Consider the following 26,682-nt stretch of genomic DNA (forward strand, 5'->3'; position numbering starts at 1 on the left):
TGCTTGAAAATCTCTACATTTAACTTAAAACAGTGTGTAGCCACTGACTATACGAACAGAAAGGAAAGTAAGTTGAAAATTGCAACACGGCAGTAATAAAATACGATACACACAAGAACGTTCACACACATACAGGTTTATCCAAAATTGAAAATGTCTTTACCGAAAGGTATACTTGTCGATATTTGTATTCACTTTAGGCACAATGTAACATCATTAGGTAGAATATTGTTTGTCAGAAAGTGCCACAAATGTATATATAGTACTTGTGTACTGTACAGTGATGCCTTTGCAATATGAATTTAATTTGTTCCATGACCAGACTCATAAACTTAAAACACTCATATCTCAAATAATCTTTCTTCATTGAAATGAATGAAAATGTCATTAATACGTTCCAGCCTCCTGCCAATAAGGAAACTAGCACTCTATAATACTAGACTTCATAAAAAATACAGTAATGTTAACATTAAATTAAAGGTAAATAATTAAACTAGGTATGTTAGGCGATTAAAAATTGAAATCGTAAAGAATCGCATGACTTCAATAGGTTTGATTTTATATCTGTTCTAAATGTACAATAAAATATTTTTTCTACGTTTTCATACTGAACATAAAAATGGATAATAATGTTTAACTAATAGGAATATGGCTGAATCTTTTAGTCATTGATACAGTAATTTCATAATCATAAAATTAGGTTAAAATTAAAAAGATATACTGTACTATAAAAAAACGAGTGTGATATTGATTAGAATCCATAATTGCATTTGTTGGTGACAGCTCAGTGTATTTTTCTTTTCAAATTAAGAGCTATCTAATCTTTAATATTAGTTTAATTTTTGGTACACTACATAAAATGCAGTAGCCAGCTCAATTCGATACCTTTACTTTCTTTTAGTTTTCAAATTTAGACTTACTTCCACTGTATTTTGTGATGACAAGTAAAATGAGTCTATAAAACATCTGCTGAGTGTGTGATTTTCAATGGGTCAGCAGTACATTTCAGCTTTTCCATGGAGCAACCCACTTTTGTGAAATGTGCAGCGACGACGCTGTAAAACACTTCATGCAACCACCGGTATAAACATTTTGCACTGTTTGAAGTCTGGAGTCTAGAAAGGAAGTCCTTCCAGTGGAGGCCATGATTACAGAAGTGGTTACTTAGATCACGGAATATGTCTTTCCGGCATAGGTTTTTTTTGGTCCGCCAGCTGGTTTGTGTGGTCAACTGATTATATATGTGACATATGTCCCAACATCCTGTGAATTAAATGTATTTATTTTTTTAATCTCAATGATATGTTATATCAGGGATGTCAAACTCACAGCTCGCGAGCCGTTTTTGATCCACAGGATGATATTTTGTGGCCTTGACATCAAAGTTGAATGTTTTTGCATGTTTTGCTAAGTCGTTGCCCTCGGCAGTTTTTTTTTAAATCACTTATGGGCTACTACCATAGTTCAGGCTCATGACAGCTTTCAGTAAAACCAGATTCTGAAGTGACACAGAGTGGAAGGGAAATATATCCAGTCCCCCAGTTCCAGTCATGTCGTTTTCAAAACCAGAGAAATGTTGGCAATGAAAACAGCCAATTCCATGAAAAGAGGAGACGAGTGTTTTTTTGGTGAGCACAAGGGCACAATGATATGTCGTGAATGTGCAGAGGTGCCCAAGAAATCACGTCAATACTCAACTCGACATGCTGAGGAGTATTCAAAGTACCACTGAGATGAAGAACCGTTAATGCTCTGAACTTTTATTAATAAAGATTGAGAACATTGAATTACTGTAGTTGTACTTATTTTATTTTATTTTATTTATTTTTTTAAATAAATATGAGAACCCCCTTTTTTTGTGGAGGGGGTGATGCAGCCCAGACACACAGAGTCTATCGCCAACGGTCCCCACGCAAGTTAAGTCATTAACATTATATTATTTATCATTATATTACTTATATATTTATAAATTGTACTGTATATTTATTCACTGTATATTTTACAGGGTCAAAATTGATAAACACTAAGTAGATTTGATCAGCACTACTGTACAATTACAAACTTTATAGTGCTCATAATCTCTGGACTGTGTACATTTGTGTGTATGTTTTAAATGTATATTTTGTTAAGATATTACAGTGACTCTAACAACCAGAGACAAATTCCTTGTGAGTTTACTTTTAATATACTGCACTTGGCCAATGAAGATATACCAAAATATTATATAAGTTATGCGACAATGAAAATGTAGACTGCTGCAGCTTTTTGAAAAATTCAAGAATGTTCTGTAAGCATCATAAAGTTGGAATTAGGGATGCCGCTGACACATTTTCTCACCTCCGAGTCACTTGATTTGAATTATTTGCCAATACCGAGTCCTGATTTGATACCTCAGCAATGCCTTATGGAAAAAAAAGCACATGCTAATTGTTTCAATTGTTTTAATTACTCTTTCTTTCTGAACTAAAGATATTTTTTTTGGGGGGGGGAAGTTCCATATAGCAGCTTTAACGTGTTTTCTGTTTTATATGGCTAATAGTCTAGCACAGCTAACCCACGTAAACAAATAAAATGTTTTATGGTCTTACAGTGGTGTTGCACAGATTGATGATGCATCGCAAATTACATTAAAATATCCTCTCCTACATGAACGAACAAAAAAATATATAAAATAAATATAAATAAAAAAAATTAAACATTTTTTTTTTTTTCAAAATCCACTCAGCAACAAACAAAACATCTTAAATAGTCAATGAAATCAATTTCACACAGCACAAGATTGTAAAGATCAAACTACAGCACCATTTAACTCCACTTTGAAAAGGTCCCTTCACATTCAATGACAAACAAAATTAGGGTGTTGTGAAAAAGTCTGCGGATATTTGTTCTTAACTAGCACAGAGTCTGAACAGAAAAGCGAGCGTCCATAAAGACAAAGTAAAAGCATCATTGGTATTTTGACTTAGCAAGGCTGTTTACAATTATCGACTAGTATCAGTGCCTGTAGTGAGGACCATGCAACAGACTTGTTACACACAAAAACACATTTCACATTCAGAACGGCTCACTAATAGACACATTTTCAGAATTAAGCAGCTCACGGAAAATTTACTTGAATTAAAAGTGTACTGTTTAAAAATGTAGGGCCTGGATAATAAAAGAAAACCATGCAGCCTACTCTCTTTTCAACCCAGAACATATTTGTACTGCACACTGACTCCTGTAAGTTATAGCTCTTTGGATTTGCGAGTGTGCTCATAAAAACCCACCTTGTCCAAGGCGACCACCAGACAGGGCCTCCTTGGCTGTACCGAAGCCCAGCTCTCGACACACCACTGTGGCAGACAGGAGGTTCCACTTGTCATCACAAATGGTGCCCCACTCTCCATTTTTCAACACTTCCACACGGCCCTCGCCTATTATGGCCCCACCACGCACACGGACCAGTGGTTGCTGAAGAGGAAAAACATTCTTAAAATAACATCTATGTTAAGTTGTTTTTTTACATCATACTATATGTTTGAGCAAACAGACTTTTATTAGATGAAACGATACAGTTTTGTTGAACATTTTGGGGTGTTTAATTATAAAAGGTTTACTTCTCTTGTTTTATGGGTTAGTTTTAGAGCAAACTTTAAGCGGGACTGACAAATAAACAGATTATTGGAGAATTATGCTATACAACAGTCTATGTTGACAGCAAGAGGGTGAGAACAGACTTTATGAAATACTTTTAATGTGTGTGTTTTAATAGTTTGACTTTTGGTATTTTAGCAGACGGGCACAGGTAGAAAGGCATTTGCGCCATTGTGGGATGGAACGGAGTCGGCTCCCGGCCAATCAAAGTGGTTCCCCTCATTCTCTTTAAAATCAGTACAGTTGAGGTGCACACAGTCCTTGATATAGCGGAAGCAGAAATTGTCTGTTGCAGGTTTACGCAAAGTACACTTATAAACTCTTCTTGCAGATAATGTAGTCAGTCACACATGTGAAGTAGGCTATTTGACAACTTTTACCCCTGATTGTACGTCTGTGTGTTAACACTGTTGTCATTTTATGAATGAAACACGGTGACATCCACCACAGAGCGCAGACTGTGTCTGGCTGCAGCTTAATCAAATCACGTTACACCACCTGCGCCACAACTTAGACCACCTCTGTGTGGATCTAAAGTCTAGTCTACTTTTTGTCACCAAATTGGCAAGTGTGCCGGGGGTGTGTAATAGAAAATGCCCTCAGTCCCAAACACGCTAAATTAGACTTACCCCAGTAAAAAAATGAAGATGCACCCATTTTTACACCGAGCATATGGCGCCTGTATATGAAAATAGGGCTCTAAATCTGAAACAATTTCTCACGTATCAAAGTTTGAATCTTTCTACCTCAGGTGAACGTTTTGAGTTTGAACTCATTGACCATAAAGTGTAATGTTATAGTTTTGTTATGTTATATTTGCATTGATTTGTGTTGACTTTTAGCACCCTCTAGCGGTAAATATGTATTACGTTTGACTCATTTGAATTGACGTGAGTTTTCAATGACGCTCCTCAAGAGCAACACGTACTCGGTGGAGCGTTGACCGAGTTAAGGTGGTAAGTGACTATTTGTGTTCAAATTGCAGAATTTTCTTTAAGCTATAAAGAGCTAATAAGTCAAGATGAATGTTTTTGAGAATTCAAAATAATTTTGGTAAAAATGTGTTAAGAATGAGTCATTGAAGATGTTAGCATTTGTTAGCCTCTTACGCTAACGGACTGGAGTTTGCTAACTAAGCTAACTATGTTAGTGTACCTTGGTTGTGTTATCTACTTTAATTCAGAAAGCATTTTCTAAACAACGTAAAAGTGCACTTATTGGTGTGATAATTGTTATTTCTTTACATTTTGTGATTGGTGTATGTATGCTAATTTAGTTAGAAAACAATTTAAGTCAGACATTTTCAGCGCTGTACTAATGTACTGTGTTGTATTTTTGTTTGTTTCAGTTTTATATAAAAGAGATATAAGATACAAGCAACATCTCGTCTGTTGACTCTGTTTAGCTGGATAAAACAGTCACACATCCAGTGAGGACAGAACATAAAGGTTTTACCACACCCGTCGCTATGGGTGGTTCATAGGGGGCCGTGCCCACCCGTAAGTATGCTTGTGCAGATCTCCAAAAATGAATTTTTTTTTGAAAATGTAATTTTAGTTTTCATAGTAGCTATATTCATGTTAAGATATACATTTAATGGTAAGTAGGGGGGGTTCAGGATCATGGTGGGCAAGCACGCCCCCCTGTGGTCTGCCCATAGTGACGAGTGTTTAAATTAATTACTCAATTGACACACCAAAGTGCTTTTCAAGCATGAGCAGAGGTTAAGTGAGAATGTACCTCTTGTCTGAAGGCCTTCCTAAATCCAGTGGCAGACGATGGAGCAAAAGCTCTGCCAGGAACACAGCTCACCACCACAGGCAAGCCTTCAGGACAGGTTCCGTTGGACTCCAAAGATTGATCCCTCCCTAGTTTACAGTTGGACAAATGGGCCTCATTGCCGGTGCAGTTGATGGCAAACTCCCAGTAGGTGGGCTTCCTCCTGCGAGCAAACATTCTGCACAGATCAAAGAATAAGAATCAGTTACAATAACAACCTGCAGAGACACGTTTATGTATGCAAATATACGTACAGTATGTACAGTAGGGAGTAAGAGAGATGACACTGGTAGCCCAGTAAAACTGTGACACTAAATATTATTTTTCAATTATGATTATGCTATTATTTTGTCTAGTGTGAGCATTTATGTTGTAATGCTACTCTTTGCATTTATGATATTGTCGTCTAAAATTTACAAATATGTGAAAAGGAAAAGTGATTTCTTTTATGATTGTTTTATCTTATTTATAGTGTTTTTTTAATTGGTTTTACTGCCTGCTAATTTTTTTTAATACATTGTTTTTACTATGTGTTTTATTTTCACTCACTGTAGCACTTTGAGGTTTTATGTCAAATATAAAGCTTTACAAATAACATCTATTATTATTATTATTATTATTATTATTATTAAAGGAGATTTTTATTGTGATACACACAAAACGGTTACCAGCTCTAAAAACATCACCCCTTTATTAATATTTCATTAGATTTGCTTCTCCACTTATTGTGTTTGTGTGTAAATGTGTATGTGTAAATATCTGTAGGTTATGTGAATATGTATGTTTCTAACAAGTACCGTATGTTTTGAGTTATTTGGTCATGTCTGTTTTTGTTTGTTATGACAGAATAACTTTTGTTTTGTTTACATAGTCCTTGGTTTAGCTTGTCTGTCAGATTGTTTGGGTTTTTTTTTTGGTTTGGTTTCTGGGGCTTTGTTGGTTATGTTTGTGACGTTTATCTTTTGAGCTATAAAAAAAAATAGATTTGTTCAAATAAAAACAATAGATTTGCTTCAGCACTATATATTGTACTAATTTTAAAATCCCTTAAGGCCAAATGGAATTTTTACTCTGTTGTATATTTTTGTAAAGATGACAAACAGTGATAACAAGATGTATAATTAATAAATATGGCAAACCTTGTTATGCTAATGAGGAAACCTGCTGGTGTGGTCTTTTTAAGGAATCCCATTTTATGCAATTATTTATTACGCTAATTCAGTACAACAGCACATCCTAAAGGTCTAAGATGTATGTAAAAAAAAACATGGGGACGGCAACATTTATTTTTTATTCGGGACTGGATAAGAGTCACAATTAATTTTGTTGGCCACAGCCGGGCAATTAGAGGCCAGCTGGAATGCATATTAGAACTGTTTGATAGAACACCAATGGAAGGACAATTCTACCAATACATTTCTTATTGTACTATCATGAAATGAAGATATTGATCTGGATTGGAAATTACCCTGCGGTCTGAGTTTTTACTTCAGTCATAATTATGCAAAACAGTGTGAGAGGGCAGTCCTGTCCCATGAAAATGAACCACTGCTTACCTGTCACCCCCAACCTCTCTACTTCTAGGCCACCGTACAATGACTACAGATGGAAGACTTGCGCAGCCAATGTATGTTTGTAAATCAGATATAGCCATAACATAACAAATAAAACCATGGCTTAACTGGCTTTCTCGCATACAAATTCATATTGCATCCTTTATTACATTTCTTTCTTATTTAATTATTATTGTCATTTAAACCTAATATCTCTAAAGGAACTCTTGATAAAACCATATTAGAGTCTGCGTAGATGTGTCAGAGCAGAGACAACTTTAGGATTATTAGAGACAAGCCAGATTGGCCCTTTAACGGCAGACTTAAAAAACACACCACACATTTCATTTCAGGAATCATAGCGGGAGCAGGATGACACGCAGATGGAAAGTTGAGGAGTTACCATGCTCTGCTGCAGAAGGAAAATTCCAGCCTCTGCACACACTCAATTTAGTGTTAAATGCAATGGCACTATTAACCTGTAGCTGTTTGGCTCATGAAAGCAGCATTAATGTGACTTACAACCTGTACATCTCACCCGGGGGAAGTCAGTGGGGGTAAAAAAATAAATAAACAAGAAATATGTCAGAGAGGGGAAGCAAAAATAATCGATTGAGATAACGTGGTAGCACAAATGTGCACAACCTCTTATAAATACAGTTGTGCTTGAAAGTTTACATTCATACCCTTTGGGGTACGTAAACTTAAGAGCACAATTGTAAATGTAAAAAAGCTGAACGTCACTTAATGACACCAAAATGCTATGAATCGTCACCAAAATTCACATGCATATCTCCACTCATGTCAACTTCAACCTCTGAAAATATCAAAACAATTGCCACAGTATTTTGGATTTTATGGGCATCAAGCTTTTGTCTCACCATAGAGTAAGTTTACAGTGGTTCTCAACCATGGTCCTCGTGTACCCCACTCTGTTTTCCATGTATCCCTCAGCTAACACAGGTGTTTCAAACGATTAGCTAATCAGCAGGCTCTGCATGAAGCCTGATAATCTTCAGCTGTGTTGGCTGAGGGAGACATGGAAAACAGGCTAGATAGGGGTACTCAATGACCAACTTTCAAGCACAACTGTAACTGGGGATGTGGCTGTGTTCAGAATTAACCAATATATTTGTTTTATTGGAGTCAGCACACACCTGACACAATTTAAGATGCCTTGGATTATCCCCAACTGAAGTTTAGATGTGCTAGCAGGATTTTCCTGACATTTTTGTCGTCACATCTTTTAAGATCTGCAGAAAGCTTCCACAGCATAAGTGAGATAATATTCAGGAGAATGATAAAGAATTGCAAGGTGTTAGTTATATATACCATGGAACACAAAGAAGACAGTCATCAGCTAGTGGAGAAAAAAATGGCACAACAGTATTATTGCCAAGAACTGGACATCCCTCCAAAATTGAGGAAAACATGAGAAGAAAACTGGTCAGGGAGGCCGCTAAGAGGCCGATAGCAAAATTGAAGGAGCTGCAAGCGGCAAGCACGAGCTAATGGAAAATGTGTTGTGATCCGATTCGATCGGATGCATCCATTCATCCGAGGCTGGGTACAACCTGAACTAGTCACCAACCAATCACAAGACACAAACAGATAAATCACTATTCACACCTGCAGACAATTAACAGTCTCCAATTAACCTACCATGCATGTTTTCGGAATGTGTGAATGAGTTACCCGGAGAAAACCCACGTAGGCACAAAGAAAACAAAGTCCACAAGGAAAGGCCGGAGCCCAGATTTGAACCTGTGACCTCTGAGCTGTGAGGAGGATGTGCTAACCAGATGTCCACCATGCTACTGAGGCTGAACTTGCATGCCATAATTCCAAAAGGTATGTTTGGCGCAAACACTACTCGTCACCAACATATCTACCGGTCAAGGCTAGTGGTGGCAAGCATCATGATTTGGGGCTGTTTTTCTTCAGCTGGAAAGAATTATGAACAGTTCCATGTCAGGAAAAGCCTACTAGCACACCTGAACTTTACGTGCACACGAGCATGCACACTTGTGCAAGCACAGTATCTTGGGTGTTTATTTGTTTTTCCCTTCTCTAATTATAAGGTTATAGGTCACAATAATGGTGGATGTGTGGTGGTCATATTCCTACAAAATGACAGTACTGTATACTGTATTACAAAACCATGAATTTTTATAGAGAAATACTCACTTGTAGACTCTGGCATTGTATTTCCTCTCCCCAGGGAAGCCAAACATGCCACAGATGACTCTGCTGTTAAAGTGGCTCCACTCTGTGTTACAGATCTGCTTCCATTTACCGCCATCCTTGACTTCCACGTAGCCCTCTGTCACAGGGATCCGCTTGCGTAATGATGACAAAATGGCTCGAATGCGCACATCCTCAACTTGAATATCCAGGTTCTGGAAGAGGAAGATGAAATACCATGTGAAAGATGGAATTTCAACAAATTAAAAGTATGCTTACTCCCTCAATACACCCAGAGAGTTTGGAGCGGAATATTGATTAACAAATCTGCCTTGCAGTGAGGTTAGGGCCTTCCTGGTGTGTGGATTTGCATTTTCTTAGGGGCAGTTATCATAAGTCAGCTAACACAGGAGGGTTCAAACTTTTTCCTCTGAGGGCCACATATAGAAAAATCGCAAGATGCCAAAGGAGCAAATTTGTCTTATTGTTTATATCACTGGCGTCAGGCCAAAACCATGTATGTCATACCAAAATCATAACTTTTTAAGATGTTTGTTCAACCATTAATTAACTCATTCACTCCCAGCCATTTTCACTGAAGCAACCCCCTTCGCTCCCGGCTGTTTTACTGGATTTTGACTGATTTTGCAAGGCCCACAGAATATTGTGTTCTATTGCTATAAAAAAAACATGGAACCTACCAAAAGAAAGATTAGAGTTAAGTTAAGTATATTTCTATCTGTTTCTGTTTTGCAGCAATTAGCATTAGAATATAGCTAAGTTTCATCATTATTCACATGGCCCTGGTTGATCTTTTTTACTCTGCTGCTACCTGCAGGCCGTTAATGTAGTTACTACCATCTCTTCACCTGTTCTCTGCAGTTCAGATGTTGAATTAAAGCCTTCTGTATGCTCTAGCATTAAAAAACAACAACATTTTTTTTAAAAAAAACTGTATAACTACGTCCTCAGGACACTTAAAATATTTTACGTATTTGGGAGCAAATGAGTTATTGCATGCTCGAAGAGAGTAAGCCATTTTTAACACTTTAGATTGGTCAATAATTTGTAAAAAAAAATAAAATAAATAAATAACCTCCACACACGTAGAATGACAAATAGTCTACATTTTTAATTATTATTTTTTTTTTTTAAATTTGATCAAATTGTGACTTTTGATATTTTGGCCTGATGCATTGCTATATTAGTGTTTTTTTGTTTTTGTTTTTGAAAAATTGATCCAAAACGTCATACTATAAGGCAAATTGTTTAGTATTTTTCAAGATTTTGAGGTTGTCGACACCTTGTATCCCAGCAAAAAATATCAGACTTTGCACTGAACAGTAGCTGAATCCCATCTCTCTACATTCAGAACTAAAACGGGAGCCATCTGTCATAAGATGATCATTTCTAAAGCAGTTACTTGGGAATCATTCATGTGATATTTTCATAGTTTGGACCTTGACACATAGTAGAAAGTGGAGGAAACAATTTTCCCTTGTACATTGTTGTTCACCACAGTGAAGTGAAATGTTACTTGTTTAATTGTAAATAGTTAATTAGCATCTTTTCATATTTAGAAAAGCTCTACAGTATACAGTATATAAAACGTTCACTAGTAGCAGATGCCATTTCTAGTATATTCTGTGAATGGCAGGCCACAAACCCCTGGGCCTTAGTTTGGAAACCCCCGCTCAAACTCATCAGTGATTCTAATGAGCACAAGCGGAATAGAACGTGCATGGATGAATGGACATCCCGTCTAATCTTGCCTTGTGTGTTACATAATAGACAATAAAACACCCCATTTCCTTGCCACCTAGGTAGGCTGTTGACCTACCGGCTCGCTGTGATCAAACATTTTTCAAGTCAAACACCTTTTTACTGTTCTTAAAGTGGCACTGTAATTGGATGCCCTGCAACTGTGTTTGACTTCAAAAGCTCATAAACTGAAGATTCTCCATGGTAACCGGAATTCAGATAAACAGACCCAGAAAATAAATAAATGTGAGAGCAGACCGTTTTTATTTATTGATTGATATGTATTTATATTTATATATTATCTTTTGTATTTCTTTCAACACTTTTATTTTATTTTTATTTTTATTTTTTTGCATGTGCGTGAGTGTGTGCGTGTGCGGGTGTGTGTGTGCATATATGCGTGCATGTGAGTGTGTGCTCATTAATTCACCTAAAACCTTAAACATTAAAAATCCCATACCGTTCACCTAAACCGAATACTTCAGAATCCGGCTAGAGTCGTGAAGTTGTCAAGATACCCGAGGAAGGATCAAAGAGAAGAAAGGAGAGTGAAATCCCACACCGACCAAATATCACCTACTACCCACCAGGTTACCAACCAGAATCTTTCACCAACCCCAGAAACATCTAAATTCCAACAAATTAGGGAGACCTCAAGAGACCAAAGGAAATACTGAGGAAAGGAAGGAAGGATAGATGAAGCAGAGTGAGATCCACAGACATCAGCCTCCACCGATTCAACGACCAGAGGAAGAAGCAGATTATGTTTGAATTTTGGTAGATGCTGGTGTGGTGGATCTGGCATGCATGAAAACCTCCAACAAAGAGGGGAGCCGTCGACCAGGCCAGGACAGGACAGAGCAAGCACGTTATTTTATATTTTGAATTTTTGAATGTAGTTTGTTTTACTTCTGTATTTATTTTTACTTTGATTTATTTAGTCATTTCTCTTTTTTGGGGGGGTGCAGTTTTGGTCCACCATACTTTTGGACGTTTTACAAAAGCATGGCAAATAATGTCAATCCTGATACGTAGCCTACAGACCCTTTATGACCCCTACTATTTGCTTGTATGCGTATTTATCATTTTGCTCTCGCACAGACCTATGCCACATTCTTGAGCTGTGTTAAAAAGTAAGCTTTGGAACATGATTGAAACTTACTGGGTGGCTCAACAGATATGCTCATAACTCCTCTCACATACATAATACAGTACATCAAATAATGAAGAAAGTCCAACACAATGCCAAAAATGTGGGAACTGCAAATCACCACTCTCTGTCCTCTGCTACAATATGTCCTGCCAGAACATAACTGTATGTGTCCAACAAAATCCACAGTGCAAAGAATATAAGGTTGTGCAAAGTAGTATGATTGAGAAGAAGTACTGTATAACAAAGATGTCACGTGACTGAGGTCTTGTGACTGTGTTTACCAAACACACAATACATGAGTCAACTGACTTTTTGTGAGCCAACACACCAACGGATGCTTAAAATTGAAGCTAAGATTGCAAAACATAGGCAGCTAAAATGCATCTGGTGAAGGGGTCATCAACATCACTGCCAAACCCTCACAGTGGGCCTCATTCAGTAATGACTGTGTAGAAATGTTTGTACACATATTGAGCGTGTACACAAAATTATCCTCACATTCATGGCACATGCCTAGCGGCCCATTTTCATCGTACCATTTTCATCGTACCAATGCGCATATGTTGATGAATTAGAATTCATTCTAAATCAGTGGTGGGCAAACTCGGACCTCAAGGGCCAGCGTCCTGCAGGTTTTGGAGGGTTCCCTGCTGCAACACAGCTGATTCCAATCAACAGGATCATTACCAAGCTTATGCAGAGCTTGCTGATGAGCTGATCATATATCAGCTGTGTTGGCGAAGGGAAACATCCAAAACCTGCAGGACTCCGGCCCTCGAGGACTGACTGTGGTCACCCCTGTTCTAAATAATGGTTCATGTCCACTACAAGATTATAGCTAATTAAAACTAATGAAATAAGTAGAACTAAAACAAAACAAAAATCGTTAACAAAATAAAATAAACCCCCAAACTAACTGAAATTGATATTTTACTACAAGTGAAAATGTCCTTCGTTTTCATTCATCCATCCATTTTCCAAACCGATTATCCTCACATGGGTCGCAGGCATGCTGGAGCCTATCCCAGCTGTCAACGGGCAGTCGGCGGGGTACACCCTGAAGTGGTCGCCAGCCAATTGCAGTTTATTAATTTTTGTCTTTGTCAGTTAATAATAAAAATATGCTTTCAGGGTTCATTTGAAATGTATTGTGGTACATTTGTAGCTACAGAAGAAGGTCAGTTTGAGGATTGCAATTTACTTTATTATACAATTAATATGTTTTTGTTTTTATCTCATAATCAACAAATATGTAATATAATAAAAAAAACATTTTCAAAAAAGAAAACTAGTAAAAGCTAACATGCCTGTAAACAATAATTAAAACTCACTCTTTTGTTCTGCGCACGCTAGGCACTGTTGGCATAACTGCATAAAGTTTTGCGTTGATCACGTGTTTGGGATCATGTGACTCTGACTGATACACATTGGCAACTTTGATCTAAAGAGATATTGCTGTTTGTTTTGCTACTCCCCCAAAAAAGAAAGCAAATGAGGGATGCTTCTCATGAAATATGGTGTAAGCCTCACATTATCCATCCATCTATTTTCTTAACTGCATATTCCTCACAAGGGTCGCGAGGGTGTTGGAGTCTATCCCAGCTGGCTTTAGGCAGTAAGAGCCCCACATTAAAGCCTGTAGAGCAGATGTGGCAAATCCCGGTCCAGGAAGTAAAAACCCTGCCACAGTTTGGCTTTAGCCCCTGATGCTAGCTAGCTCCCTAGCAGGTAAACGAGCACCGTGGGAGCTAGCTAGCTAGCATCATGGGCTAAAGCCAAACTGTGGCAGGGTTTTTACTTTCTGGACATGGATTTCCACCTCTACTCTAGAGCTAATGGCGCCTCGTGTGCTTTAAAGTGGTGCGAGATGGCCCGGCCCCAAAACTTTCTGAAACTTTGTCCTTTTTTCAAAAGGTTAGGTGTCATTGGAAATGTTGCTAAACACAGAAACTGAGAAGAGATAATAAATCTCTTTTAATTCCAATGTTGAATTAGAGAATGCTGCACACCAAACACACAGAGAGGAAAAAGGCAAGAATGAAAAAATACTACACAAGTAGTTAAAATAGATAGTACAAGAAAAAATATAGCACAACAAAAACAATTCAACAAAATTCATGAAATTAGCTTTGAAAGCAACAGAAAATTGTCTATATGAGTCATGTCTGTTCAAGTTGCAGCACAACCTTTGATCTTTTTGACGGTGATTTGTCAACTGTAAATAATGGGAAATGTTTGGCAAATTTGCAGCATGCAAGTGATCGAGCCTTAATTAACCAAAAAATGCAAGCAGTTCAAAGGCTTTTCTGGTTGCACGATTGTTGAGTGACAACGATGGGATCACAGTGTCTGATAACACACATACAGTACATGCACATACAAGCATTTAAACGGTACAAAGGTAAACGTGATGAGTCAGGGTTACTTAGTATATTTATTAGCAAATTCCCAATTGAACTTATTCTCATCAAATTATAAAAATCCTGCTTTTATAAATTACTTTAATGTCAATTCTTTGTGCATCTTGGGTAAGATATGTTGTGTTTGATGTTTTTTCAAAAGCCAATCCATCATTGTTTGTGATGTGGTCTGAGGAGGCTCTAAATTTGTTAAAAGTTATGTTAAAGTACGAACATTTTGCGATTTGTGCATATACACAAAGCAGTAAAGACAACTTTTCAAATTTGTCTTGAGGTTAGCACCTATTCTTTGGCTGGACAATGTGAACCAACCTCTTTAATTTCTCTAAATTCCTTTCCAGTCTGGAAATCAGACACTTCTCACGTGGTCTCTCACCCTGAAAATGTGAGACATTCAGCTACCAAAAAAAAAAAGATTGCAAACATGTGTGTCTTGTTTTGTTGCGGCACTCTCGAGGGACAGAGTCCTTTCCTGCATGCGTCTTGTTTTGGGGGAAAGTAGCACATATGGAAAAGACATTTGTGGGATGACATGTAAAAAAGAGGTAAAGGCCCTCCATCTTGTGCAATACAATATAGCAGTGCATAAGTATACACCAATACTGTAGATGCTGTGACACTATAAGCCAGCAAACAATCCCTTTTTCATAATGTTCAGGGTCATATGTGATCCCTGCGGTTTGGGTGAAAGCCGGGCTACATCCTTCACACTCAATCACGAGGGAAAAGAGAAATAACATCTAAACTTCAATACAAATAAGTAAATTCATATATAAATATATATATATATATATATATATATATATATATATATTAGGGGTGTCAAAGTTAATTTAGTTCCTTTAACGCCACTAATTTCTTTAATGCGCGATTAATGACCGCCCCTTGTCAGCTGTCACCAATGTCTTACAAATGCAATTATACACACTAGTTTTTACAGCACAGTACAACTTTTTAATTTTAACAAAATTTTATAAATTATTATGAAATTACTGTAACAATGACAAAAAAATGCAGCCATATTTCTTAGTTTGACTTTTCCCTTTACTTTTATGTTAATAAGAGTATGAAAACTTGGAAAAAAACATTTTATTGTATATATATATATATATTTGTATATATATATATTTGTATGTATATATATATATATTTGTGTATATATATATATATATATATATATATATATATATATATATATATATATATATATATATATATATATACATATATATATATATATTACAATGACCCTAACCCCATATATGAATAATATAATACCCTAACCCTAAGCCCACAGACTTGCACAGGCCCAACTAACAGTAGGTCTGTAAATGGAAAAAATTACGTTACTGAATGCTTTCCTGCTCGTACCACAACACCACAGATTGGACAGCTTGCGGGGGACGAGATAGTCACCACACAAATGACTATACATTTGGCTATGATTGTGAAAATAATTGGTAATGATCAAAAAGTAAGTTACTCAATATATTCTACAGAATGACTATTTATTTGGTAACATCTAGCTTGCTTTTTTTCAGGCTTAAAAAAAATCCCAACAGCAACACTAGAAAAAAAAAGTAAAAAAAAAAAGCTTTTTCTGTCTACGTAGTTAATGTTGAACCCTGCAAAATAGATTTACAATTAGCAGTGTAGTAATCCAAATGAAACATTTTTCAGCAATGTCCCCTATTTATACTTTAATTGCTATTATGCTGAGAGATAGTGAATAATATCTCGCAGTCCCAATTCTCCTAGAAAATTTGCTCTTCATTGTAGCTGAGGTCAATAAGAGGTTTCATGTGTCAAAAATTGCTAAGTCACAAAGGGATATTCCCAAGTTAGACTTCACAGGTGGCAAAATTACAACTACAGGCAACATTTGATTTAGATTGTATTTTTATATTACAGCACACATCATTATTTATTGGTGAACAGGACCCTCTATTTTTATGCTATAAGAAGCTTTAGCTGTTTTGGGTCATTACTCTCAGTCACTGCCACATGTGCAGGCTATAATGTTTTCATGCAGAACAGCAACACAGCAGCCCTATGTCTTAACTGTAAAATATTTTCGGTCTCAACAGTTTGACCGTGATGCACTTTCAGTACATACCTCTTGTGCAGCAGATGAACATTTGCCAGCAAAAACAACACACGGCTTATGAACACGTGTTTCTAATAGAGGCCTTCAACAGCTCTCAAACATGGCAGAAATCACCTTACATGCAGAAGGCATGCTGCAAATACTCAAACATACTGTAAATGCCTTTCATTTACTTGCATTGTAAATGGGTCCATTTATGTCAGTAATATACATTATAAAAGAATAGGAAGGCGGTTTAAAGAATAGTAAGCTATTTTGAGGAAGAAAAAAAATATTTGTAAATCAACACTGTATTTATATGTCTTATTTAAGCAGTTCCCAAATGTCCCAGTTTGCAGCGCCCTGTTCAAAAAAAATAATTCGTTCACAAAGTGGAAACAGATTTTTCCCCAAAGCCTTGTCAAACAGTGAACTATTAGATGGAAACAATGCCTAAATGGAAATTGTCTTTGAGTGACATATGACGCGACAGCAACATTACCTACCATAAAAGAAAATTGTAGTATTGCATATCTGCTTTTGTTAAACAATGTTGTCATTCGCCATGTATGTTGTATTACTTTTTATAATCTCTATATTTTCCCCAATACTACATTTTATAGTGAAGCGTGATACAAAGTATATTTTGAATTACTGCTACTTCTTATTATGCAAAACTATGCAAGGGAGGGTTTAAGAGCCAGAAGCAAAAAAGAGCCAGAAGAGCCTACAGATTGAGATCATCAGGTTTCCATCCCATTGTTTCGAATGTATTGAAAATGCGCAAAACAAACATGTGACTTGTGCCCAATTCCATCTGTTCTTCTTTTGCGAATATTGAGAGGGGACTCTGCCGCTGTAGGTGGCGGTATACACCATAGAGATATGATCCACCAGTAATTTAAAAGAAGAAGAAGAACAGGAAGTGACTCTGCCGTGGGATGACGTCATGTGATGCTTTTGTAATTCTTGATAAACCGTAGCGTTTCTTTGCTGTTTTCCATCCAAAATGGCATTAATATACGCTTCTTTAATTAATTCCAAAAAGATTTCTGTTTCGTCGTCCCCCCCTAACACACCTTTACTTTATCGTCCACCATTGCTTTGTGGCTACACACGTACGTGTAACGTAATATCCGGTCAAAACGTGTGACGTGTATCCGGTCTTGTCAGCATTTATTTGCAAAACCTGTTTCCATAGCCAAAATTCGCATTTTCCTTTTTTCGACGCTTCAAAATCTACCCCCTCAAAGCATAAAAACTTTTTTTGCGATTTTTGGGCCCATTTTGGAATTTCTAGCGTTTCCATTCAGTTTCATTTTCGCATTTTTTGAAAAAAAAAATGGTTGAATGGTCTAGCCCGCCCCTGCGTGGATTTAGATCGCGCCTTGTGCCAGACTAGGAAGGAAAACAAGAGTGGGGCTTCCATGATTTGGTCTTTTCGCAGACCTATTGAAATGGGCGGAGCATAGTATTTTAAAAATATATATAATTGTGTGCATTATGGGCTTGAACACAGCTGAATGGATTCCCCACCAATCTAAGTGGCTCTTATTTCCTAAATGAGGCATTTTGGGCGGATAAGCAATGATGTGCAACAATTTCACCTCAATGAAATTCACCAAAAGAGTGTTATATTACCAGCGCCAATAGTTTGATGTGGTTCAAAGTGTAGTCTATTTTCTACCAGCAAATTGTCAGATGAACGAGGAGCAAGTCAAAGGAAATGCCCTTGGTATGCCAGAACAGCCAGCATGGCGCACAGAGATGAACCACATTATCAAGCATGTGCAACAATGCATGCATTACCACAATGTATAGGTTTTTGATCCAATGAGCCAGATATTTGTAAGGGGTTGTTCTGCTATTCTTGTTATGCATAATACAGTATATGGTGTAGCACCAGAGTGAAACAAACAGCTGGAAACTAAGTACTTGTGTGTTGTGGTCAGATATTTTCACATTCATTTTCTATACTCCTTATTCTGTTGAAGGTTGCAGGGGAATGGCGCCTATCCCAGCTAACCAGATAAGAGGCCCGAGGCTGGTCGCCAGTCAGTCACTCACATTTACACTGAGGGGTAACCGAACCTACGTCACCTGCACAGAAATCAGGTAAGTGAACCACTACACTGGATCATATTATTGAAGTGTTGGCCAATAAAGATGATTCTGTTTCCGACCCAATATTTAACATACGAAGGGTGTCAGAAAAGTTCCAAGGCTAATTTCACAAACTGAATAGTTTAATATCAAACTATAAACTATGATTTTTGTCCTAAAACGTGGCCCAGAACGATCAATCAGCTCTACAAAGGGATGTTGTGGCGTTTGCTTGATTCAGTGTGCGAGAAGAGGCAACAGTTGTGCCAAGACAATGTGCCTCCTTTTAATGTCCTGAATATCAGAACATTGCTGTTCTGCATGGAGATTGTATGATTGTATTTTCCCTCTTTCTCAAACCTAAGTGGGTGGGTTATGAAGAGGACACGTTGAGATGGTCGTGAAGATGGAGCTGCAGTGGATTACAGAAACAATATGTCCAGGAAGTGCATGAAGGCTGAAAAAGTATATTAGACTCTAGTGGAGAAACTGAAGCATATCTTTTGTGATACTAGTCCTGGAACTTTTTTGGGGGGACACGCTTCATAATTCAGCATGGTTTATAAGGTACCCTTCTGCTACTCTGGGCAGCGCAACAATAGCATGGTTAGCACTAGTCTCTTTTACATACTATAGCTCATACCTGTAATTAGTGACGGGAATCAAAAATCGGTTCTTGTTAAGAACCGGTTCACAGTGTTTCAATTCTTTGGCATCGTTTGCCATTTTTGTTAGCGATTCCCTAGAATGTGGACCTCATAAGACCTCACTGTTGGGTTTGTAAGGTTATGTTACTTTTAAATATGTATCTTGTTTACAGATACAATCGCCATAAAACAAAGCGAATGCCAATCTACCTGTTTATTCTTCCTTTAAAAAAAAAAAAGTATTGAGAGAATTGATAAATAATTGAAATGTTAAGCAGAATCGAAAATGTAATCTGAATCGTACAAATCTTATCAATTCCCATCCCACCTGTAATGTTAGCTGCTCACTGTAGGAATTATATGTTGCTCTTCAGATATAAAAAAATACATCAAAATGCATTATGCCGTCACCTTTGACTGGTGATCAGTTCAGGTTGCGTCAGGACTTTTACTCTAAGTTAGCTTGGACAAGCTCCAACAATGCAATGACACTGAACAAGATAAGCAGTGCAGAAATATGATTGACATACTACTCTATGCTTGCAAGTATTAGACCAGGCATCTGTTTGCCTGCAAGCAAATGTCGAAGACAAAAGCTCAGTATGGCTCAGAGCAAGGTATGAGAGAACAAGAAGATTTTCATGATACTCAGCTCAAAAGCAGAACATAATGGTTTAGGATTGATCCCTGGAAATGGTAGCACACAAAAGACAATATTATGCAATATTGGTCCCCAAAGCGAGGATTTAGCACAAATTCATAATGTGACATACTTCGAAACAGCTCTTTGAAGTGTTTCTTTTGAATGCGAGCAAAGTTTAAGGTATCACATACCAGTTAGGAGCTACATGGCTCAACTCGCTTCAGTTAAAAAAGGGGTAGAGAACCCTGGTCCTAGAGAGCCACTGTCCTACCTGATTTCATGATCGTTATAAGGCTTCTACAGAGCTTGCTAATGAGCTGATCATTTCAGCTGTGTTAGAGGATGAAGACTTTGATGGGCGGGAGTGCGCAGTGCGTCGCAGCTCTCTGAAATGCTGAGACGGACACACTACACACTCGCACCCGTCAACGGGAACGCACAACCGAGGGGCACAAAGGCGGAAGTGCAAGTACTGGGACGCGGCCCACACGTCGCAAACCTGAACCGGAAACAAAGCTGATGTGAGAAACCCCGCCTCCTCCATGGCATACACCCCATTAAAACTGCAACCAGTTGCCGCTTTTTTCAATTCCAAAATATACCCAAACTTAGGTCCGTACATGTTATCTCATTCTGAACTCCCAATGATCATTTAGGTTTTAAATTCCTGATCTCTTACTCTTGACTAGTAAAATGAATAACATTGAAAAACATCCGTATGAAGTTTGTCATTTCTGGAATGAAAACGTTTTTGAAATTATATAATAACTATTTGTCAATCCACAATTACTGTGTAGTGATGAAGGCTGAATGTCATGTTTGGTTTCTGTTTTTGGTTGTGTGTCTCCCCGTTCCAGTTTCCGGCGGCGCACATCCTGCGGCCGCCACCAGTTCCGGCGGCGCACATCCTGCGGCCGCCACCTGCCGTAGTTCTCCTGCCTCCCTGCATCCTCCACTCCGCACCGTGACAGAATGATCCAACCAAAAACAGAAACCAAACATGACACTGAAAAGGCAATTTACAGCTCAACCTGGATGTAGTTGGAAGTTTACAGGGAGTAATGTGGAATATTTGAATTTACGTTCTTGGAGGGGGGAATGACCTAAGAGAGGAAAATGTGAGTTATATACTAGCCATGAGGTGACTCAGTGTCATTTTCTTAGGAAGAGTGTGTGCATGAGAGGAGTTGGAAGATGAGAAAAGCTGCAGCCAAACAAAATAAAGTCATAATTCAAATGTGATGGCCCTGCTATTCTTCAAACATTTTTTTCTGTACTCAACTAATGCAACAAAACATAAACTACACTGGATAAGACAAATAGGCCCTTATCGTTGGGATTAGTATTTCTTGCCCATTAAAAACAAAAAGGATTTCAGAAATGATTTTCATAAAGTTATGGGGCAAATGCTAACTCTCACAAATATTCTACAACTAATTATAACTGTTAATTTGTATGATCAACAAAATAAATCAGTCTGTATTATTCTGCAGCTCTTTAAATTTAGAGCTCGCAAACTGGGAAAAATGTGAAGTTTTTGTCAACAGCATGCACTAACATCGTAAACTGGCTTTAGTATGTTATGGCTGTGCTTTGGTCCTTTATTTTGTCACAGGGTTGGGCGTGACCTGGTGTCTGTCAGTATTTCCTCAGTGACTCTTCACCTTCATTGAGCACTGTACAACTGTGATTTTTTTTGTACTTTTGTATATAAAGACTTTTACTTTGACACTTCCGTGTCCTCTCTGCCTCTGTGTCGAAATTCTGCTCCTCACGTCACAGTACGTTCTGGCCTGTCATAGACCCAGCAGACCCGGACACAATCCACAAAGCTGTTCATGCTCACGGAGCACTGCTCGGGAGACACGAGCAACGAGCACCTCCAAAGGGTGGTTATGTACTCTATTCAGAACCTTCCCACCACCGTCAACTCAATGGCCGCCCATTTGGCACCCACTTCCCAGCAGACATCACAACCTGCTCCAGCCCATCCCCCAATCAGGGAGTGAGTGTCTCACCTGCTCCAGCTCGACCTTTTCACTATAGGAAACCAAACTTTCCGTCACCAGAGGTTGTGTCAGATTCCTGCTGAACTGTTCTTTGGTTTTTGACCTACAACCAAGTGCTTACTTGGACTATTGCGCCAAGTTGGCTTACTTGCTTCACTGAAGAGAAGGGATGTGGACCTATTCCTTGTGAGAACCAAAGTCATGCATTAGAATTGATTGCCTCTTTTTCTTCTGAGATACGTACTCTTTGATCAGGCCTTTATTAATCAGTCCTCCGGAAAACAACTAATGTCAATACGATACGTCAGGGCTCTCGTTTAGCTACAGACAATGCCATCAAGTTCAGGATATTAGTCTCTGAGAGCTAGTGGAATGAGGTCGGACAAAAGACAGCTTTTGTTTGCAGACTGTCCGAGAAGCTTCAAGGTCAGGTGTCTGCTCGGGATGAGCCCAAGTCTCTTGAACAATTAATCACCCTAGTTATTTGGACTGACAATCGCATAAGAGAACTCTGCCAAAGCGCTAGACCTGGCCGTCGTGCCTCTTACAATCGTGCCAGTACTCCTCAACTGGTTACCCACAACTCGGGTTAAGTGTTTAGTAAGTCTCTGGCATCTTCCCTTTTCCCCTCACCCTCATTGACATTGTTTCTGACCGGGGTCCCCAGTTCACATCCAAGGTATGGCAAGCCTTCTGTGAAGCTCTTGGGGAATCATCTATCCTGCCTTCAGGTTATCATCAACAGACCAACGGATAGTCAGAGAGAGCTAATCATGACCTTGAGTCAGCACTTTGGTGTGTCTCGGCACACCATCCAGCCTCTTGAAGCTTAGATCTTCCATGGGTCGTATATTACCACAATTCTCTCACCTCCTCGTCCACTTCTCCGTTTATGGTCAGCAATGGGTATTAACCCCTACTATGCCTTTCTAAGGAGCAAAACGTTTTTGGTCCCTTTGTCCATGCCCATCTGCCATTGTCATGCCGTCTGGAGGAGCTGCCCTTTCCCGCACAGCCCAACGTAACGGCCATTTTTGCCGATAGGCATCGGATTTAGATGGTTTTGCTGTCTTCATGACCTTCCCCTCTGGACTGATTTCCATAAGCTGGCCAACAGGTTAATTGGCCCATTTGAAATTGATAGGGTCACTAACTCTTCCACCATCTGTCTGAAGCTACCAGTTTCCTTTCAGATCCATCTGAGTTTCCATGTCTCTCTCCTGAAGTCGGTCTCCTAGCCCCCTTAGCCTCTATCCGAACCCTTCCTTCACCTGATCATCCTGCCTACGCTGTCTGGAAGATTTTGGATGGTATGTCGCCATGGTCAGAGTTTTCAATATTTAATTAACTGTGATTGTTACAGCCCCGAGGAACGTTCCCGGGTCTCTAGGTCCCTCATCCTCGACCCTTCCCTTTGTGAGATTTCTGCCTGGTAGGCCGGGGTGGTGCCCCTTAAAGCAGGGCTTAGAGGGTTTGGGAGTACTACTGGTATTGTTCTTTGGTCCTTTATTTTGTTACAGGGCTGGGCATAGTCTGGTGTCTTTCAGTATTTAAGCTCTGGTTCCTCAGAGACATCTTGCCAAAACATCTAGTATCTTTCCATGCCTCCTTCCCGGGCACTCTACCACTGCCGCATCCAACCCTGTTCTTTGTTGTTACTTGTGTTGGCGCCATTAACCACCTGTTGGGGCATTTAGGTTTGTACTTAAAGACTTTTACTTTCCCACCGTACCCTGTCTGTTTCTCGGTCTAAATTCTGTTCCTCACGTCAATAAACTCATTAATATATGCACCCCATAAAGCAACTCCAAAAAGACTTTGTGCCTCACACGTCACAGTGTGTGTGTGTGTGTGTGTGTGTGTGTGTGTGTGTGTGTGTGTGTGTGTGTGTGTGTGTGTGTGTGTGTGTGTGTGTGTGTTTGCCTTTGTGTATTATGAGGACATTTCACCTGAATACATGCCGTGCTGCGAGGACATTTTGAATTATGAGGACACAGCCCATGTCCTCATAATTATTTCAATGCAGAAGTGCTTCTAGGGCTGTAGAAGGCTTAAATCCAAAGTTTTAGCCAATGTCCTTGTAAAGCATAATTACGTGAATTTGTGTATTTTTGTGTATTTGATGGCGCCCCCTGTAGGAAGGTCCTTGTAATGCACCACTTCATGAATAATTCACACCAGTGTATATTTCACAGCATTTGATTGGTTGACCATCACCTGTCCTCACAATTACGCACGTCTCCATAATTCAGTTTTTTCTCAAAATGCTGTGTATTGTGAATGTTTGTCTGTAGACACAGAGCCTTTTTTTTTTTTTTTTTTTGCAGCCACCATTACCTAAGTAAATAATTAAATAATGAAATACCCTATGATATTTAATTATATATTTCAGTATTTAATTCTTTCAGTGGTTGTTTATTTAAAAATGTACAATGGTTAACAGCAGAGACAGAGAAACTGTCAGTGCCGTACATTAATTCATCATTTAACATCCCACCCTGCCTTTACAGTATAACATCTTTCTGTACACCAGTGGCCAAATGTTTTGAGAATGACATTGATTTTCTAAGAATCTGCAGTGCTGACTTATTATTGTTTTTTTATGATGGCAATTTGCATGTACATGTACTCCAGAATGTTATAGTGATTAGATGAATTGCAAAGTCCCTATTTGCCATGAAAATTAAAGTAATTTCCTTTAGTGACCTTACAAACTTTAAGTGAAGAAGGCTTCAGGGCACCCAAGAAAATCCAGCAAAAGCCAGGACTATCTCCCAAAGTTGATTCAGCTGCAGGGATAAGGACATCACCACCAGTGTAGAGCTTGCTCAGGAATGGCAGTAAGCAGGTATGAGTCCATCTACACTCATGGTGAGGGAGTAAGACTTTTGGAGGATGGCCTGGTGTGACCAGTGAAAAAGGGATTCCATAAACACAGACCAAAATAAGGAAAAAAGAGTTACAGTTATTTTCTCTGATTAACCCCCTTTCCAACTGTTTGGGGCATCCGGAAAAATGCTTGTCTGGAGAAGAAAAGATGAGCGCTACCATCAGTCCTGCTTCATGCCAACAGTAAAGCATCATGTGACCATTCATTTGCAGGGTTGCTTCTAAGCCAAGTTACTGGGCTCGCTCACAATTTTGCCAAAAAACACATGCGTCCATTACTAAAGTATAGTACCAAAACATCCTCGGACAGCAACTGTGTGACAGCAGCAAGGTTATTTTATTTACTAAAGCAAAAAAACATTTTCGTTAATGAAAAAAAAAAAAATAACTTTTTAAAAAAGCAAACTGAAATCACATTAAACGATTACAAAATTATCTATAATTCTAGCAATAATATCCTTTGTTTTCGTCTGTGGTAATTAATTTAGTATATGAGCCTTTCGGGTTAATTTTAAATGTGATCTATTTTTTTTTTTTAATTGACACTGTAAATCATAGAACAATAGCCACTCTTATCAACAAAGTTCATAATCCAACACTGAACCAATTTGTTGATTTAAATGTGATTTATTATATTGCCCGGAGTACGGAAGTGACGTCATCTAGCAGCCCCGATAGAGAACCGCCCCCGGCTCTAATTACTTCACGAGACGTGATGGCAGTGTAGCTGTGCTAATGAGGTAGGTTTGAAGCTCGAATTTTTCCTCCAGAAACTTGTTTATTTTAATGTTGGTCGCTTGTGTACATTGCTGAAAATGATTTATAATGCAAGTCCAGTGTAAGTGCAGCTAAGCTAACGTTAGCATACCTAACCATCTGTTGATTATGATGGTTGCAGCTAATTATTTAGAATTGCTACGCTTTTGTTAGCGACGGTTAGCTCAGTTAGCATAGCAGAGCTAACCGTCTGTTGAGTAAGATAAATGCTAATTGAAATTTTTAAGAGGAAAGCAATAACAGGTTGGTTTGATAGGCTGGTTTGTGATGTGAAAATATACAATGGTTTAGTATTACCAGTACAGTATAAATGAAGTATTGGTAAATTGCTGCATTTGTGTTTACTTAAATTTGTTCTTTAAATAGAAATATTTCAGTAAAGTCTGTTAGTGTTCATTACATTTAATTTATGCAAATATTTAGCAGAGCTGTGCTATCCACTATTTTATTTTCGTTGGCACATTTACTGCACACTGCACAGGATATTATGGTCCACAGAAAGTCAACTTCAAAACATCTGCACCAAGTTACCTATCAAACTGATTGAAACTCATTTTTTTCTATAGCTTTAGATCATTATCTTCAGTGAGATATGTCAGTCATGAGGCCACAGAGGGCAAAAGTTAAACCCAAAGAAGAGGTAGCATATTTTTCATCCTTAGGTAAAGACAAGGATGGCTTCACCATAAAATATATTAATTCATTCAAAGGTGAGTATTGGTAAAAGATTCTTTAGTATGGGCCTAGTTTTCATTACTGTTATAATGAAATATTTCTGTTGTATCCCTTTTTCTTTGTAAGGTCGAGGAGTGTTCAGTTCCTGCTCCTTTCAGAAGGGAGTCTTTCCTACTGAATATCGAGGAGAAGTTATAAGCAAACAGGAACGTGAAAACAGGCTGAGAGTGTATCATGATGCCCAGAAGGTTTTCATGTTTGAATTTCACTACAATGGAAAAACACTATGGTATGTTTATATGGTGTGTTGTCACACTTAATTTTGTTTTTTTTGGGGGTGGGGGGGTTATCGTGCAAGGTTTGACAA

The 26,682-nt window shown here is 38.3% G+C and overlaps 2 protein-coding genes across 9 annotated transcripts in view; one reads left to right on the forward strand and one right to left on the reverse strand.

The window, feature by feature from the left end:
- LOC144048710 (lysyl oxidase homolog 2B-like) overlaps window positions 1-26,682 on the reverse strand; it is a 51,841-nt gene that overhangs the window by 12,758 nt on the left and 12,401 nt on the right. Inside the window, exons 3-5 of the mRNA XM_077560954.1 lie at window positions 9,156-9,367; window positions 5,377-5,593; window positions 3,270-3,453 (exon numbers count right to left, since the gene is read on the reverse strand). Of these exons, the coding sequence (XP_077417080.1) occupies window positions 3,270-3,453; window positions 5,377-5,593; window positions 9,156-9,367 (613 nt within the window). The remainder of the gene's footprint in view (window positions 1-3,269; window positions 3,454-5,376; window positions 5,594-9,155; window positions 9,368-26,682) is intronic.
- Window positions 23,820-26,682, forward strand: part of LOC144048712 (N-lysine methyltransferase KMT5A-A-like) — a 9,516-nt gene continuing 6,653 nt past the window's right edge. For 3 of the 8 annotated variants that reach the window (XR_013293407.1, XM_077560962.1, XM_077560963.1), the window contains exons 1-2: window positions 24,208-26,350; window positions 26,442-26,604. Coding sequence is in view for 5 of the 8 variants with exons in the window: in XM_077560962.1 (XP_077417088.1) it covers window positions 26,233-26,350; window positions 26,442-26,604 (281 nt within the window). In the remaining 3 variants the exon portion in view is untranslated. Of the gene's footprint in view, window positions 26,351-26,441; window positions 26,605-26,682 lie in introns of all 8 variants that reach the window. The other 5 variants (XR_013293406.1, XM_077560961.1, XR_013293408.1 and 2 more) reach the window with 4 other exon arrangements.

Source organism: Vanacampus margaritifer, chromosome 3, assembly GCF_051991255.1.
Source record: "Vanacampus margaritifer isolate UIUO_Vmar chromosome 3, RoL_Vmar_1.0, whole genome shotgun sequence".
In the NCBI taxonomy this organism is placed as follows: domain Eukaryota; kingdom Metazoa; phylum Chordata; class Actinopteri; order Syngnathiformes; family Syngnathidae; genus Vanacampus; species Vanacampus margaritifer.